The sequence below is a fragment of the Phyllobates terribilis genome, unplaced genomic scaffold (genome assembly GCF_046119375.1).
Source record: "Phyllobates terribilis strain yellow unplaced genomic scaffold, ASM4611937v1 Scaffold_4__5_contigs__length_816908805, whole genome shotgun sequence".
Classification (NCBI taxonomy): domain Eukaryota; kingdom Metazoa; phylum Chordata; class Amphibia; order Anura; family Dendrobatidae; genus Phyllobates; species Phyllobates terribilis.
Genome location: NW_027362764.1, coordinates 750,030,312 through 750,048,727, shown reverse-complemented (window position 1 = coordinate 750,048,727; position 18,416 = coordinate 750,030,312). Strand labels below are relative to the sequence as shown.

Below are 18,416 nucleotides of genomic sequence, written 5' to 3'. Positions count from 1 at the left end.
GCTTTAACGCTTTTTTTTAATCAAGAACAGTGTTTACTAAGCACCCTATGTTGTTTATAAGCACTGTTGCTTACTTATTGCAGAGTATATGTTAATTTTGTTTCTATCTTAAGTTTTGTCTGAAGTATTTGTACCAGCCAAAGTTCGGGTGAGCAGAGCTGAGACAGAATGCAAGTGTGTGCCACCTGAAGTAGCCATCATAGGCAAAACCAGGTGTGCACTGGCAGAACATACAGTTGCATCTGAAGTAGTCAGTGGGTCAATCATAGGTGGAAGAGCTTAGTGACCCAGGTGGAGTGCACATTCAGGAATGGACTACCCGGTTGTGTAAGTGGGCATTTTTTGAAGGCGATGGCTTATTAAGGCAAAGAGAAGTTGCAAATACTTGGGTAAGAGTGAGCTTTACTGGAACAACAGATAAGTATGGGACAGGGTGGATGCAACATTAAAAGTACAAGTGTCTCCATATTGGATGACTATTTCTATCATTTAGTTTGTTGTCGGGGAACAAGTGTTCGGAACTTACTACAATGACATCCCTACTACCCCTCTTACAAGACTCTGGGCTAACACTATTATAAGTTTTATGAGTAAAAGTGGAACATAATTATTTTACGGTATAGTATCCCTTTCACATATCCTGTAGTTTGTGGATATAGAAGTAAAAGTAATGACATAATACTAAAATGGAACATAAAGCACTAGAAGTCAGAGCTGGAGAAAACAAACCCAACTCATTCTTCTTAAGGCAAAATGCCCTCAAACATCCAGTACAATGGAAGAAAGCAGGAAAATTAATGATGGGGAATTTTAATGTGATAGAAAACAGTGCTCTGAGCTTTTCTGCTTGCAAATCATGCACAGGGGAAGCAAAATCGGAATGATTGCACAATTGTAAATGAATGGACCATAGGAATGTTCACTGGGTGTGAAGCTAGTTATGCATTGTGTCTTAAACGAGTGCAAAAGCTAAGTGGCTGCTGCCTGCTGTGCTGACTTTATTAAGAATGGATTTTCTTCCTAGTCAGCAAATTATAAGATGAGCCGCTAATATCAGTCATATATGTATGCAAATCGTTATGGAGGTTCTCAGAGCCACCACCATAAATAAATCATACAAGAAAACTAAAGAGTATACGCAACAATGCTGCTCATAAAGCTAAAGCTATAGCCAGAGAGGCAGTGGTAAAAATTAACATTCGGAGCATAAAAGAAAATTGGTAATATTTTTGTGGTGCGAAAATGATTTGTTCCATTTAAAACCAACATTTGTTCAATTGGCTGTAAAATATTCTCCCACTCTCTCACATATACTGGGTATATATAGGTAAATATAAAAAATTCTGAATACCTGGAACCACCACTAGGTGGAGATCGCTGCATGTGGATTGATTTATTCAGCTCCCTCTGAACTAAGGGAGACCTTTATAAATATGTCTGCAATGGGCTCCCTCTAGTGGCGGCTGGATGTAAACAGAAGTTTATCATTCTGCTTAATGGTAGAATGAAGGAAAGCAGCAGGGGATGTTCAGAGCTGGGTCCCCTCTCATGACATGCCCCGTAACATTCGTTTGGTCTACCTCTATAGTGGTTACATACAAGTGCTTCTCACTAAATTAGAATATCATCAAAAAGTTAATTTATTTCAGTTCTTCAATACAAAAAATGAAACTCCTATATTATATAGAGTCATTACACACAGAGTGATCTATTTCAAGTGTTTATTTGTGTTAATGTTGATGATTATGGCTTACAGCCAATGAAAACACAAAAGTCATTATCTCAGTAAATTAGAATACTTTATAACAACAGCTTGAAAAATGTTTTTAAAATTTGAAATGTATGTTCAGTAAATGCCCTCAATACTTGGTCGGGGGTCCTTTTGCATCAATTACTGCATCAATGCGGCAATGTGGCATGGAGGGATCAGCCTGTGGCACTGCTGAGGGGTTATGGAAGCCCAGGTGGCTTTGATGCATACTGGTAACTTATATATGCAGTCATCTGAACATTTTATTTAGTGTTGTAAATAACTTGCAATGTGTGTCTGTGCCCCAGTCCTGAAGGTATTGTAAATCAGAGGCAAATTAACACTTTGATATCCAAATAAAAAATGAATTGTGCAACTTATGGTAATAAATTTACTAAAACAGCCAAGTCATTGTGAAATGCACCAACGCTGCTCGTAAATTTAATACATGTATAATTATTAAACAAATACACTTATAAATCATATAGGATATATAAAAAATTTATGGATACACCGAAAGATATATGAATACCACCCCACCTGTGCTCTCTCTTTGGCGAATAATCTAACGTTCTTCTTACAAGATGCATCTTACTTTGTTGTTTTTAAGGGGTTTTCCCAAAATTGCTAGCTATATTCTATCCATAGGTTAGAGGATGACTTACTGATTATTGGGGGATCAGACTACAGGGACCCCCAGCAGTCCCAAGAATGGGGCTCTTCAATCTGAGCTCCATTCATTGTCTGCTGGAGAAAGCCAGGTACAGCCCTCATTTATTTCTGGCAGTCCCTTTGACATTGAATGGAGGAGGAGTCCAGCATGTGTACCTCAACTTCTTTTAAAGGGAATTCATATGGGCAATGCCGTCTATATGGGCATGTAGGTCATAGAAAGTTGAATAAAAAGATAATTTGTTATATGTATTCCAATGAAAGGGGCGTTATCAGTGTGAGACATGTAATGACTTACAGTCTGCTCTTCTGATCTACATGTCTCATATAGTTACTCCCCCTTTCATTAAAAATAAGCTCTGGAGGCATATTCTCAGGGAGATCTACAGTATGTCCAGTCCATAGATCTTAACATCAACATAATCATTTACATATTAAGAAAAATGTGGACTTCTCTGGAATAAGGCTATGTGCCCACTTTGCAGAAATGAAGCGGAAAATTTGCGCTTCATTTCCGCATGTCCTCTCCCGGAAAAACGCATGGGGAATTACGCCAGCGTTTTTCACGCGTTTTCGACATGCGGAATTGCCTTGTGTTTTTTCATGCATTGAAAATGCAATTCCGCTTGCGGAAACGCAAAATTAATTGACATGCTGCGGATTTTTCTGCACATCAAAAACGCTGCGGAAAAATCCGCAGCATGGGCATAGAACTTGCGGATTCTCATTGGGGACCATGGGGTGCGGATTGACAAGCGTTTTACAAGCGTTTCCGCTGCGGAAATTCCGCAGCAAATACACTTGTAAAACGCTACGTGGGCACATACCCTAAGACCTCGGATCGCAGATATCAAGGTAACATTTTATTCAGCTTCCAATTACTTGCATGCCCATATAGATGGCTTAGAAGGGTAGATCCTACTGACAGATTCCCTTTAAGATGGGTCTGTGCAAAGCTCGGTTCTCGGGATTCCAGAGTCCTGTTCTTGGTATTGCTAACGGTCTGATCAATGAGCAAGTTATCCCCTTGTCCCATTGATAGGGTAGCTTGCAATTGTGTGTAAACCCCTGTAACAGAGGCAGGTTAGTTGGTATTTACAAAAAACACATTGCTTGTACTTGTGACACTATACATAACCTCTCTTCAGCAGCTCATTCCCTCCAGCATTTTATAGATCACTCCCAATGCTGCACAGCTTATAGCATTAGTGCTTGTCTCAGTCTCCCTCTTGCTTTGCTCTTTTTGCACAATTGCAGCTTGTCTGGAAATCTTGCACACTCGTGCAGTCTATTCACTTAGTTACTGCTTATCAGTCCCTCAAATTCAGGCACTAGGTTCCTCAGTACATATTGCCAAATTGTAATGGCACACCTATTCTCACAGGCATCAACATTCAGACTACCTCTTGTGCGACAACTGGTGGCCCCTCGTAGTTACCAATTTGACAGATGTATGATTTGCTCACAGGAAACAACCTCTTTGCTCCTCTCTGTAATGACAATCCTTGTCCTCTCTTTGCACAGACTGCAGTACAAGTTTGAGCTTCCTAATTGCATATGTGTGGCTCTCTGAGACCTTAGGTGGTGCACCAAATGTTGTGAATGCTGCTCACCCCCACTTGCTAGCTAGCAACAAAGCAGACATTTTCTGCTTGGCTCCACAGCTCTCCTTGGGCCAGGTTGCTCTGTATGGCTTCCAGGGAGCATGCATGCGTTTGTGATGCGATTAATAATGCATAATAATTAAAGGACATAGCGCAGCCCTCACATCTAATGAGTGACATTTTTAATTGACATACTGGTTGGAATTATATAATTGAAGACTATTATTATTATTATTGATAGAAAAAGGTAGAATTTAGACATTTAGGTGGCGCAGAAGAGGCAATTTGCATATAAAATTTCCAAGAGGAGCATTGCACAGCGAATAAACCTCCTTACCTTGACATGCCAGAGCCGGTATGTCACTCTCCACAAGGAGAAACGTTACCTCTTAAACATTTAGGTAGAATTTACAAATATTAATTGATGATTTTACTCAGAAGGAGACAATGTGGTATATTCATTCTCTTAGACTAAATTCAGCATCACCGTAATATGTAGATAAATAGATGCATTTGTTACCCTTGCAGTCTATAGGCACCGTATAGTGTAAAATCATGGGTCAGCAATAAAAAGTGACCCATTTAACACGCATGATATGTATGTCTGTAATTGTCTGCTTCCCTCCATCATTCTCTTCAGCTCGAAGTCATTGTGCAATCCCGTCAACTAGATATTATCATGCATCCAGTTATCCAGAAATTAATTGAAGAAAAATGGAGATTTTTTGGCAGGTAAGCCTGGAGACTATTTCATTGAGCTAATTGATAGTGCCTGTGGGCAAAGCTCTCCCTCAGCTGTTTGAGATGAAAGCCTGCGCTATGTTCTCTCTCCTCGTAGAAAGAAAATCTCTATAATGCTGTCACTGAATCTTCTATTCATCATATCATGGACAGCTCTGGGAATCGCATCTTCGCTGCCAAGAGCAGAGGATGCCCCTTACAAATTTCCAGAGGTACGTCATGACATGTGCAAGCTGAGAGAATGGCTTTATATCATAGCCTTTCCGGCAGCGGAAAGTTGTAAGAAAACTTCTAACACAGTTGTAAAAAATAACACTTCATTAATATGAAGCCTCTTATTCATTTGGTACGTTGGTCCACATAATGAAATTTTCTACGACCAATTGTTCTTTTAGGGCTCTGTAGCTAAAAGTTGCTACACTATATGGACAAAAGTATTTGGGCACCTCCACATTACACCTAGAGCAGCTATTCTGACTTCCAATTCTAAATTCATAGCATTAATATGGCATTGGTTCCCTCTTTGCAGCTATAACAGTTCCTGCTCTTTTGGGAAGGTTTTCTACTAGATTTTGGAAACGTGTTTGTTGGGATTTTTGTCCATTTGTCCAGGAAAAGATCACACACTGATGTTTGACATGTTCTTCCAAATCAAACGCAACGAACCACAGCCACAAGATATATGTCTCTTACAGACATACACTACACTAATAAGGGTCTTTCAGATGATTCACTACTGTGTGTGGGCTTTCAGTTCTACAAGGGCCCAAACACATTCTGGCTGTCACAAGACTGTTGTTTGATATCCAGGGCTAGGGGCTTCTTCCCTATCCCTAAAGCTAGGGGCACCCTAGCTATAACAGTCGTTAGAACAACACTCCAAACGCCTCTTCAAACAACCAACACCTCCAACTCCAGAACCAGACAGTATAAAACGAATACTGGCAATCCCTGATAGTCAGAGGCGACTATATATAGCAGAGAGGAGTGGCCAACACTGAACAGCTGAGATCATCAAAGTAGGAAAGTTTCAGAGACTCTCAACTGAACAGATTAACCCCTGCATTGCTATCAGAAACCTGCACTGTTTAATATGATGGTGAGGTACTTCTAATCAGTGCAGTAGTACGTGAAATCAGACACTGCGGTCTTCTGGCTTCTCTGTCATGGTAAACCTGTGACCCTGGCGAGTAGACCCATTCTGTTTTCAGCTGATAGGAGAACAGAACCACATACCTAATCAATTATATATGTTCTTACAATTAAATACTGAAACTGCTGACCATAACACGGTATGGGACACCCTGAAGGCATATTTGTGCGGGTGTCTCAAATCCACCATTTCCTTCATTAAAAATGAAATTGCCAGGGTCGAAGACATCTTGGCCAATGACTGTGCAATTAAAGAACAAGAATATATTTCTAATCCCTCAGAAAAGAATAAACACACATGGTCAAGTGCAGGGTGGAAATACTTTACATATTTGCATGAGAAGTTCCATAGGAAAATGTTTTTTCACTAAACAATCAGATTTTGAATTGAGTAATCAATCAAGTAAACTTCTCGCGCACCTGGTCCATCAGAATAATTCCTATCCTAAAGATTGCCTCAGAACAGGGAGGTATTCTATTAGACAACGACCAGATTCAGTAACTTCTAAGAGCATTAATATAGCTTGTAGTTGACATCTGTGCTTAATGACATTACTACATTTCTAGTAAAACTTACATTCCCTAAACTGTCAGTGAAATATAGGGACTCACTCAGCTTCGATATTACCTTGCAAGAATTACTAATGTTGTCAGGCACAGTGTGGGAGAGAATAAGTGCAACACGAAGGGATAAAAGGAAGGAAGCCCAGACACTAGGTAAAGGGGAAGTAGAGACCCCTAGGCAGATCTAATAACACCCTGCCTCCCCTACCATCCCTATATTGGTTCCACACCAATACCGAGCAGGAAACCTAAGCCCTGTATATCCCTGGAGCTAGGCCCTGGATAAGGAAGGGGGGTGAGCTCTGGTCAGTCCCCACTATAAACTAAAGACAACAAGGGAGACAAACAAAAGGGGATAACTTAGCTTGAGCTGATACCAGAGAAGAAACACCAACAGTCTTCCAAGGGCACCAGAGAAGAAGCTGCTAGTACTCCAGCCAGAGCCAAGAAACATAGAAATATCACCAATGAGTCCCTGCAGCAGACTGAGAGGTTTTAAACACCCAGACCAGCGTGTGTCAATTAGAGCCGAAGGGAGGTAGCCGCTGTGTCCTAAAAGCTGACAGATTAAGAAGGCGTCTGCAATGCCAAACAAAGTGACCTTCTGCAGCCAGCTACAGAGTGACTGTCTGATACATCTGACACACCCGTGACAAATCTGGCCAGGGACTCCTCACCTGGACCTGACTGTCTTCCGAGAGAGGTATTCTCTAGAAACGGGGAGCAATTAAGCCAAACTTTTTTGCAATTTTGCAAATGTTTAGAAATTCCTTTGACCAAGACTTTCTTTTAAACCTAATGTACAATGTTCTGAAACCTGATATAAAATCCTTCCCATTTCATTATTAAACATAGATATTAACAAAAATTTTGCTGAACTGGCTCAACAAAGTCATTCATAGTATGATCCACCTTGATCAGTCTGGCTTCGTGATGGGCAAAAGCACCATTGACTATATAAGATGGAAACTAAATATCTCGCAGAATGGGTCAGCAAGGCAGGAGAATTGGGCCTTTGACTCTATAGAGTGGCCATATTTTTTCGAATAAAAAAAATAAAAAAAAGCCGAATTGACGTTTCTTAGTTTCTGCAACTCCCCTAAAAAATGCAATGAAAAGTAATGTACCCCAAAATAGTACTAATGAAAACATCAGCTCACAGGGAAAAATAAAAGAGTCTCAGAAAATGGCGACACAAACCAAATTTTTTCTCCTAACAAATTTCTAATATAAGTTTGGTTTCCCTGTAATCGTATAGGCCTGGAGAATCATATTGACAGGTAATTTTTATTGTACAATGAATAAAACAAAACTCAAAATGAATGGGGTATTTGCATTTTTTTCACAATTTCACTTGGAATTTTTCCCATATTTCATTCTAAAAAATATACAGTAAAAGGTTGTCATTAAAAAAATGATGATGTCATTGAAAACTACAACCCATCCTGCAAAAAAAAAAAAAAAAACTACTACTAATATATATGGCTCTTGAAAGAAGGGGAGAAAGAAAATGAACGCACAAAAGAAAATGCCCATCACGACTTATCTTTCGGGATATTGGTAGAAAATGTAATCTGTTATAGAATAGTTTACTGTAAACTAAATATCTGCATTCGTCTTGACTTCAGGATGTTTGGAGAATCATCGTCATCTGCATAGCTCTAGGCTTGACCTTATATCAAATCGTGGAGGAATTTAAAGAAATCTATCAGTCAAAGATCAAGATGAACCAATGGAAGGAATGGAGAAAAAAGGAGCTTGAGAAGGACTTAAAATACTGCCATCCAATGTGGCCAGAGGTACATAATTGCCATCCTTATTTTAAGCTTTTTTTTTTTTAACTTCAATTTTGGTGCAAGGCCACCTAAAAAAAAAACCTCTGACCCGCATACCGTGGTCTTGCCTGATAGTAGCAAATTTTTGGTCTAGAACAGTAAATTTGGTGGGAGAAGTCACAGGGGCTAAATGCTCTAAATTACCAGCTATTTGCTTTTTATGAGACAAACCTTTAAATATGAAAAATCCAACCTTTAAATTGGCTCAGCTTATACTGCCAGCTGCTCAAATACATGTAGCTTCCAGGTGGAAAAATGCAGATCAGCATTTCTCCAATGTTGTCGCTACGAATAATAATATTATGTTATATGAGTAGCTGGGAGCCTTTGGGGCCGACATGGTGGAGTGTTTTAATAAAATCTGGACTCATGTGGATGGCTGGTCAACATGCCAAATATACACTAATACTAATCTACATGATGTGATCAATGTGCCTCTTATTATTTGTTTTTGTAAAATGTGCTATTTGCATCTGCGCTACTCTTTTTATTGCATTTTCATATACAGTACAGACCAAAAGTTTGGACACACCTTCTCATTTAAAGATTTTTCTGCATTTTCATGACTATGAAAATTGTACATTCACACTGGAGGCATCAAAACTATGAATTAACACATGTTGAATTATATACTTAACAAAAAAGTGTGAAACAACTGAAAATATGTCTTATATTCTAGGTTCTACAAAGTAGCCACCTTTTGCTTTGATGACTGCTTTGCACACTCTTGGCATTCTCTTGATGAGCTTCAAGAGGTAGTCACCGGAAATGGTTTTCACTTCACAGGTGTGCCCTGTCAGGTTTAATAAGTGGGATTTCTTGCCTTATAAATGGGGTTGGGACCATCAGTTGTGTTGTGCAGAAGTCAGGTGGATACACAGCTGATAGTCCTACTAAATAGACTGTTAGAATTTTTATTATGGCAAGAAAAAAGCAGCTAAGTAAAGAAAAACGAGTGACCATCATTACTTTAAGACATGAAGGTCAGTCAGTGCGAAAAATTGGGAAAACTTTGAAAATGTTCCCAAGTGCAGTTGCAAAAACCATCAAGCGCTACAAAGAAACTGGCTCACATGAGGACCGCCCCAGGAAAGGAAGACCAAGAGTCACCTCTGCTTCTGAGGATAAGTTTATCCGAGTCACCAGCCTCAGAAATCGCAGGTTAACAGCAGCTCAGATTAGAGACCAGGTCAATGCCACACAGAGTTCTAGCAGCAGACACATCTCTACAACAACTGTTAAGAGGAGACTTTTTGCAGCAGGCCTTCATGGTAAAATAACTGCTAGGAAACCACTGCTAAGGACAGGCAACAAGCAGAAGAGACTTGTTTGGGCTAAAGAACACAAGGAATGGACATTAGACCAGTGGAAATCTGTGCATTGGTCTGATGAGTCCAAATTAGAGATCTTTGGTTCCAACCACCGTGTCTTTGTGCGACGCAGAAAAGGTGAACGGATGGACTCTACATGCCTGGTTCCCACTGTGAACCATGGAGGAGGAGGTGTGATGGTGTGGGGGTGCTTTGCTGGTGACACTGTTGGGGATTTATTCAAAATTGAAGGCATACTGAACCAGCATGGCTACCACAGCATCTTGCAGTGACATGCTATTCCATCCTGTTTGCGTTTAGTTGGACCATCATTTATTTTTCAACAGGACAATGACCCCAAACACACCTCCAGGTTGTGTAAGGGCTATTTGACCAAGAGGGAGAGTGATGGGGCGCTACGCCAGATGACCTGGCCTCCACAGTCACCCGACCTGAACCCAATCGAGATGGTTTGGGGTGAGCTGGACCGAAGAGTGAAGGCAAAAGGGCCAACAAGTGCTAAGCATCTCTGGGAACTCCTTCAAGATTGTTGGAAGACCATTTCCGGTGACTACCTCTTGAAGCTCATCAAGAGAATGCCAAAAATGTGCAAAGCAGTCATCAAAGCAAAAGGTGGCTACTTTGAAGAACCTAGAATATAAGACATATTTTCAGTTGTTTCACACTTTTTTGTTAAGTATATAATTCCAGATGTGTTAATTCATAGTTTTGATGCCTTCAGTGTGAATGTACAATTTTCATAGTCATGAAAATATAGAAAAATCTTTAAATGAGAAGGTGTGTCCAAACTTTTGGTCTGTACTGTATATGTAAGGCAGCCTGACCTATTTAGCTACGTTCAGGCTCGGACTGGCCCACAGGAGAGCAGGAAAATCCTACGGTAGGCCCCTGTGAAGGAGTGCGAATGAATAGTGCTATTACACTTGATTCACAATTTGCAGAAAAAGGTATCATCTAATCATTCATTAAACAAGCTCGCCAAGTTAATATTATATAAAAGCAATAATAAATTTGGGTACTAAGATTAGATTTTTTGCATGTAGCTGAACAGTGGGTCCCAAGAATCATTGTTACTGGTGGGCCTTTGCCATCCCAGTCTGACACTGGCTATGTTACTTGATATTTCAAGATGGATTTTGAGGCTAAATGTCAGAAATTGTTCTCTTATCATTTTCATTAAGTTTGTATGTTACATACCAAAAAAACTCTGCATGCACCTTAAATGAAATTTGTCAGTAGGATCAACCCTCTTAAGTCGTCTATATAAACATACTGTTATGAAAGTAAAACACACTCACTCATGGGTAACAGAAAAAGGGAAGACCTACTAAAGGAAGATGTCACACCCACACCCAATTGGTCCCTGTACAGACAACTCACAACTCAAAAACACCACCTCGGACCTGGCTCCCTAAAAGGTCATCAAGGGCTTTCTCGTACCTACTGAGGAACCAGAGGGGAGGCTGCAACACACTGCCAACAAGAGGAGAGGAAGGTGTGCAGGAAGATATGAAATCCCAGGGTGAGAAAAATTAAAACACATTCATATAAGGTAGAGAAGGAAAGCTAAGGAGAGCAAAAAATAAACGGAACAAGAGTAACCTTCCAGAAACCTAAAGATGTGAAAGGAAGAGGAACTGGGAATGAAAGAAAAAAAAACAGACTCACTACAGGAATACAACTGGTGTTTACCATGCAAGGTAAACCCCTTAGCTAAAAGGCTGGAACTCCTAAACCCAAGTTCACCTAGAGGTATAGCCAGCAAGAAAGTGCAGTGAAGGGTGAACATTAGTGATGAGCGAGCATGCTCGTTACTCAAGATTTACTAGCAAGCTCGGGTGTTTTCCGAGTATCTTCAGCGTACTCGAATATTATGTTTTAGTCACTCCGTGTGCATGATTTGCGACTGTTTGACAGCTTTAATACATGTGAGGAATGCCTGTGGCATTCCTCACATGTATTAAAGCTGTCAAACAGTCGCAAATCATGTTCACAGAGTGACTAAAACATAACATTCGAGCACGCCAAAAATACTCAGAAAACACCCGAGCATACTCGCCGAAAGGGTTAACAGAACACGCTCACTCATCACTAGTGAACATATAAAACCCAACCCAGAATTTGATAGGGCAAACCAAAAAGGGAAAATGGAAAACACCTGGAGAGGAGCAAACCAAGAAGAGGGAACAAAGACAATTGGAACCATCAGCATTTGTACAGGGAAGAAAAGGCAATAACTCAGCAGACAGGGGAACCGACCACAGAGCAACAAGCCAGCGGATCAAATCCCCAAACTGAGCAATGACACATACAAGTCATAGGAAGTTGAATAAAATTCTACTTTGATATTTGTGATCTGATGTCTTATTCCAAAGAAATCCATATTTTTTCTTAATATTTAAATGAGCTGTTAAGATCTATGAGCCAAACATAGATGTCTCTGAGAGTCTGCCTCCAGAGTTTAATTTTAAATGAAATGGTGTGTTACCAGTGTAAGACATGTAATGACTGACAGTCTGCTCTCCTGATCTACATGTTTAACAATGCTAATGCCGCCTTACATCTGGAGGCAGATACTTGGAGAAATCTAAGTCCGTCCCATAAATCTTAACAGCTCATTTACTTATTAAAAATGACATGGATTTCTTTGGAATAAGACAACGGATCTCAGATATCAAGGTATAACTTTATTCAGCTTTCTATGACCTACATGCCCATGTAGATTGTTTAGGAAGGTTGATCCTACTGACATATTCCCTTTAGGAAAACTCAGAACATACCCTAAGGCTTTGTTCACATTAATCATGAGTGATGAGATTTCCAACTCTAAGTTGGATCATTTGGCTCAGCTCAATAACAAGAGACGGCCCTTTTGGCTTCCAAATGGCTTTCTATCTAATACCACTACTCCTTGTAGGTAGTGTACAAAGTTTTAGGGGAGAGATACTGCTCGGGCTGATGGTGGCACTATCATTACAAAAGGGAGGCCCTCCTTTAGTTTCAGGAACCTACTGTGGGATTTACCAGCTACCTTGTGGGCCACCTCATCTTATACTTTTCATATTTAGATAGGTATATGCCATTACAAGTGTGATTTAGGACTTGCCAATACATATATATACACTACAGGTGAAATAATTATTGAACACGTCACCAATTTTCTAAGTAAATATATTTCTAAAGGTGCTATTGACATGAAATTATCACCAGATGTCGGTGACAACCCATCCAATCCACACAGGCAAGAAATCAATCCACAGATGTCCATAAATGAAGTAAATCATGGCTTCTCTGACAGATGTGTCAGTGTATTTATGATTGGGCACTAGTGATGAGCGAACGTTCTCGATTAACCCTTTAATCGAGCACGCTCGGGTGCTCGCCGAGTATTTGCAGCGTGCTCTGCATCTATGCTTGAGCCACGGCTCCATGTGTCATGGCTGTCTAACAAACAGGCAATCCCTGCATGTGTCGCCGCTGTCTAACAGCCGTGACACATGGAGCTGCGGCGAAACAAACATAGATGCCGAGCACGGCAAAAATAATCAGCGAGCACCCGAGCGTGCTCGATTAATGGGTAAATCGAGCACGCTCGCTCATCACTATTGGGCATAATAGAGTAATCTGCCCAATTAGTTACCTTGGTTTAAAAAACAGGACCCATTATAACTCAAAGGGATCAGTTAAAAGGGGACCAAAAGTATCAATAATATTCAGAAATACATTGCCCAGTTACATAATTATAGAGGTATATCAATATCATCCACTTATGATTCCAGATGTAGCAGTAAATTATAATTTCGATCTCAGGTTACACCTGTAGTATGGCATTTTCTATAGTTAAAGGGGTTTTCCACCTTGTTTACAATTTTCAACATACATATTTTGAGGTAAACATAATTTTTGCAATTGGGTGTCTCAAAATTTAGCACCGCTTTCCTTTTACTGGCTTTTTTTCTCTGATCATTCAACTTTGATGTGGTCTGTGGTTATAAATCAGTTAAAAAACTCAGAAAAAGACAGATATAAGGCCACGGCCCCACTATCAGTATTTGGTCAGTATTTGGTCAGTATTTTTTCTCAGGAGTGGGAGCCAAAACCAGGTGAGGAACAATCAGAGAAAAGGTATAATAGAAACAAGTCACCAATTCTGCATTTATCACCCACTCCTGGTTTTGGCTCCCACTCCAGAGAAACAATACTGACCAAATACTGACCAAATACTGATAGTGGGGCTGTAGCTTAAGAGTTACAAACGCTCCTATAATAACATCAGAAGGAGCTCATTGATGGACTCTGAGTTAATTCATCCTGCAGCCAGCAATAGACAGTGCAACACAGAGGCCATTAAAGACAAAAAAGGTGCAACATTTTTATTAAAACCCAACTGCAAAGTTGAGTTTTAGCCCAAATTACTTGCATTTAAATAATAATAAAAAATATTGTCCCCCCAAAAGTTTGGCAACCCTTTTAAGAATTCATCTGATCCTACAAGTCATAACATTTACTCCACTTTTATTGTAGGAAAAGGAATACTTGCAGAAGGGTATTGACGACTTGCAGGATATTCACCCCGCTTACTTCAAAGATTTCTGGTAGGTGATCCCAAATATCTGACATTTAATACGGAAGGCTGATATTCTAGGAACTGCTATCTAGTGTTCATGCCTCTAGGGAGTAAATTGACATGAGCTATAGGACACTAACACAGTGTGAATGTATCCCTAATGCACATCTATACGCTGTGTGTACATTATGTGATGACAGCCTCGAAGGGGAAACACAGTCCTGTTCCGTACTTGCTCGGAGGGATGTTTTAACAATGCCATCAGTACAGATCCACTTCCCGCTACTGCAGAAGCTTTACACATTTGACAGCCGCCTGAAACATCAGCACAAACAGCAATTTGAATGACTACAATTCACGTGAGAAACATTACAATGCCAAGTATCAATGTAAAGCTTGTGCACACGTTCGCAGCCATTCCTCTAAAATAAAAAAGAAAGCAACCCTACAATGGTTAGTAATGAAAAATGTCCTATCATTTTGTTTTTTACGAACAATAAATACAGCGGGCTGCTACATTTCTGTGCCGGTCTGAAAAACGACCTGTTTCTAAAAAAAAAAAAAAAAAAAAAAAAAAAGCATAAACTTGGTTTATATGAACTATTTGTCTCACAGAAGTTTATAGTCTCATGGGGGTTTGTTTGAATCACGTTTTAGAGAGACTCAGGCAACCCCCCACTAACGCAGTGTGAACAGGGCCTAAAGTGTGTCTGTCCTGTCTGACAAAAACCTGTAAAAAATGCTTCGCTCATCCACACAAGATTAAAAGTTTTGGAACCTGTCATGTAAAAAAACACTTAATATGCAGGTTAATAGCGGTCTGAACCGACGCCGACACTGAGAACCCCGCTGCTGCCACAAAATGAACTTTATTCTTCCCGGCAGCCACGGGCTTTCAGGTGTAGGGGTGGGCCGGTGCAGCTTTAGTCAGTGCATAATGAGCGGCGGCTGTAACCGCGCCCCCGGCACTGACTGACAGCTTGCTCTAATTCTGAGCCGGCTGTCAGTCAGTGCCAGAGCATGCATTATTTACATGACAGGTTCCCTTTAAGCTCATTTGTTCTCATTATGTCTACGTTGTAAATTTCTGAGTAAAAGAAAAAAACATTAAAAAATCCTTTACTTGGTAACAGTCTTACAAGTGCCATTGATGGTGACCAACCTAAATCCTTTTAGCAGTGATGAGGACACTGAATTCCCTCCAGGCTGCTTCTTGTTTTGTGTCTATGATATAAGGCTCTTGCCAACTCATCTAGACCTCTCACTCTTGTTGGCCGTAGTTTTCACCCTGCCCATGACATGCTCAATGCTGCTGCACAGGGCGCAGTCTGCAGCCTCTCCTGTGCCTTAAACCTGCTTCTAGGTTTCTCCAGTCTACTACTCACAATCGGAAATGATTGTCTTCTGAAAAGCAAGTTAGAGGTGTTATATAGAGGACAACAAACAGAATAAATAGGCGAGGGAGGTGGCTATGACTTCATGTGTCACCTGGAGTTTCCTTTTAATTTATCTTCCTTATTACCATGTTGGCACTATTTGGCCTAGGAATTTAGTTCCACAAAATATGATCATTTACTGATATTTACTGGTTGACTTATATATAACAATACCAATCATGTATATATTGTTTTCTGCAAAAGTTGCAAAATTTTATTTTTAAATTCTTTTTTATGCTCCATGCTAGACGAAAGGTAAAAAAAGCTTTACGTCAGAAAATTTAACAAGTTTTCATACAAATCTGCACCTGTGCAAAGTACGTAGATGTAGATTGCATTTTCTGGTGTTAGGACAACCTAAAAATGCACACGTTTATTGAGTACTGTGTGCCTTTTATTACATTTGGCCCCATGTAATCTGATTATGTACTCTGATTACACTGGTACATACAGTAAAAGGCCAATCTTAGGCTATGTGCACACAGCAGCATTTTTTCATTCCACTCGGAAACTGCTTGAAGAAGTGCCTCAAAAGCGTCCCATAAAATGGACATAATGCACAGCAATGTCAAAGCAACATTGCTGTGTACATGTACCATCTTATATCACATCTTTTAACCTTGTGATCTGCTTATCCTACACAGTATAGAACGAAAGATGGCATAATAACGATGACATAACTGTCGGCAAAACCGCTCTCTAAAAGATACCGTGCGAACGTAGCAAACACATAAATTTGCCCATTATTTTTTATTTTCTATTCACTTTACCAGAATCATTACTTTTTGATTTTTCTGCTCATGTAGCCACACGAGGACCTGTTTTTAGCAAGGTGAGGAATATATATTTTTGGGGGGGATGAGGGGAAGGTATTAATTTACACACCCATAATATTTTTATTTTTCAGTGGATGGAGCTGTATGAAAGCTCATGTGATGCCGGATGATTTTTCATGGTCACTATTTTGGTTTACAGTGGGTACGGAAAGTATTCAGACCCCTTTAAAATTGAAATATCACTTGGTCATAAGTATTCAGACCCTTTGCTCAGTATTGAGTAGAAGCACCCTTTTGAGCTAGTACAGCCATGAGTCTTCTGGGGAATGATGCAACAAGTTTTTCACACCTGGATTTGGGGATCCTCTGCCATTCTTCCTTGCAGATCCTCTCCAGTTCCATCAGGTTGGATGGTGAACGTTGGTGGACAGCCATTTTCAGGTCTCTCCAGAGATGCTCAATTGGGTTTAGGTCAGGGCTCTGGCTGGGCCAGTCAAGAATGGTTACAGAGTTGTTCTGAAGCCATTCATTTATTATTTTAGCTGTGTGCTTAGGGTCATTGTCTTGTTGGAAGATGAACCTTCGGCCAAGTCTGAGGTCCAGAGCACTCTCGAAGTGGTTTTCATCCAAGATATCTCTGTACTTGGCCGCATTCATGTTACCTTCAATTGCAACCAGTCGTCCTGTTCATGCAGCTGAAAAACACCCCCATAGCATGATGCTGCCACCACCGTGTTTCACTGTTGGGATTGTATTGGGCAGGTGATGAGCAGTGCCTGGTTTTCTCCACACATACCTCTTAGAATTATCACCAAAAAGTTCTATCTTCGCCTCATCAGACAAGAGAATCTTATTTCTCATATTCTGGGAGTCCTTCATGTGTTTTTGAGCAAACTCTATGTGGGCTTTCATATGTCTTGCACTAAGGAGAGGCTTCCGTCGGGCCACTCTGTCATAACGGCCCGACTGGTGGAGGGCTGCAATGATAGTTGACTTTGTGGAACTTTCTCCCATCTCTCTACTGCATCTCTGGAGCTCAGCCACAGTGATCTTGCGGTTCTTCTTTACCTCTCTCACCAAGGCTCTTCTCCCACAATTGCTCAGTTTGGCTGGACGGCCAGTTCTAGGAAGACTTCTGGTGGTCCCAAACTTCTTCCATTTAAGGATTATGGAGGCCATTTTGCTCTTCGGAACCTTGAATAATGCAGAAATTCTTTTGTAACCTTGGCCACAATTCTGTCTCTGAGCTCCTTGGGCAGTTCCTTTGAGCTCATGAGTCTCATTTGGTCTGACATGCACTGTGAGCTGTGAGGTCTTATATAGACAGGTGTTTGCCTTTCCAAATCAAGTCCTATCAGTTTAATTAAACACAGCTGGACTCCAATGAAGGAGTAGAACCATCTCAAGGAGGATCACAAGGAAATGGACAGCATGAGACTTAAATATGAGTGTCTGAGCAAAGGGTCTGAATACTTATGACCATGTGATATTTCAGTTTTTCTTTTTTAATACATTTGCAAAAATTTCTACATTTCTGTTTTTTTTCAGTCAAGATGGGGTGCAGAGTGTACTTTAATGAGAAGAGAAAAAAAATAACTTTTTAGAATTTACCAAATGGCTGCAATGAAACAAAGAGTGAAAATTTTAGAGGGGTCTGAATACTTTCCGTACCCACTGTACATATGACTCGCCCCCTGGGCCGTGGGGCACTCGGATCCGGGCAATTAGGGAAACGGTGGGAGTAGTAGTGGCAACCCGGTTCCATGGCTCAGGGTGGTCAGGCCAGTGGTAGTCCGTTATGTGTTATTGATAATGTCCGACTACGCCACCCGTGGATTGCGGTTATTAGGAACCGCCGCTGCATGCAGACCGCTGGGGCTGATGAGGTGTGCAGCTAGGGTAGTGTGACTCCCCACGGGAAGAGTGCGGCCCCAGGGCAGTATAATGGATGGTGGGAGTGATGGTAGTGAGAGTCCCAGTGTTAATAG

The 18,416-nt window shown here is 40.6% G+C and overlaps 1 protein-coding gene across 2 annotated transcripts in view; it reads left to right on the top strand.

Moving 5' to 3' along the window:
- Positions 1-18,416, top strand: part of LOC141264516 (uncharacterized) — a 232,666-nt gene that overhangs the window by 117,692 nt on the left and 96,558 nt on the right. For both annotated transcript variants that reach the window (XM_073676796.1, XM_073676798.1), the window contains exons 10-13: positions 4,667-4,758; positions 4,865-4,979; positions 8,112-8,282; positions 14,174-14,244. In XM_073676796.1, coding sequence (XP_073532897.1) covers positions 4,667-4,758; positions 4,865-4,979; positions 8,112-8,282; positions 14,174-14,244 — 449 coding nt within the window. The remainder of the gene's footprint in view (positions 1-4,666; positions 4,759-4,864; positions 4,980-8,111; positions 8,283-14,173; positions 14,245-18,416) is intronic.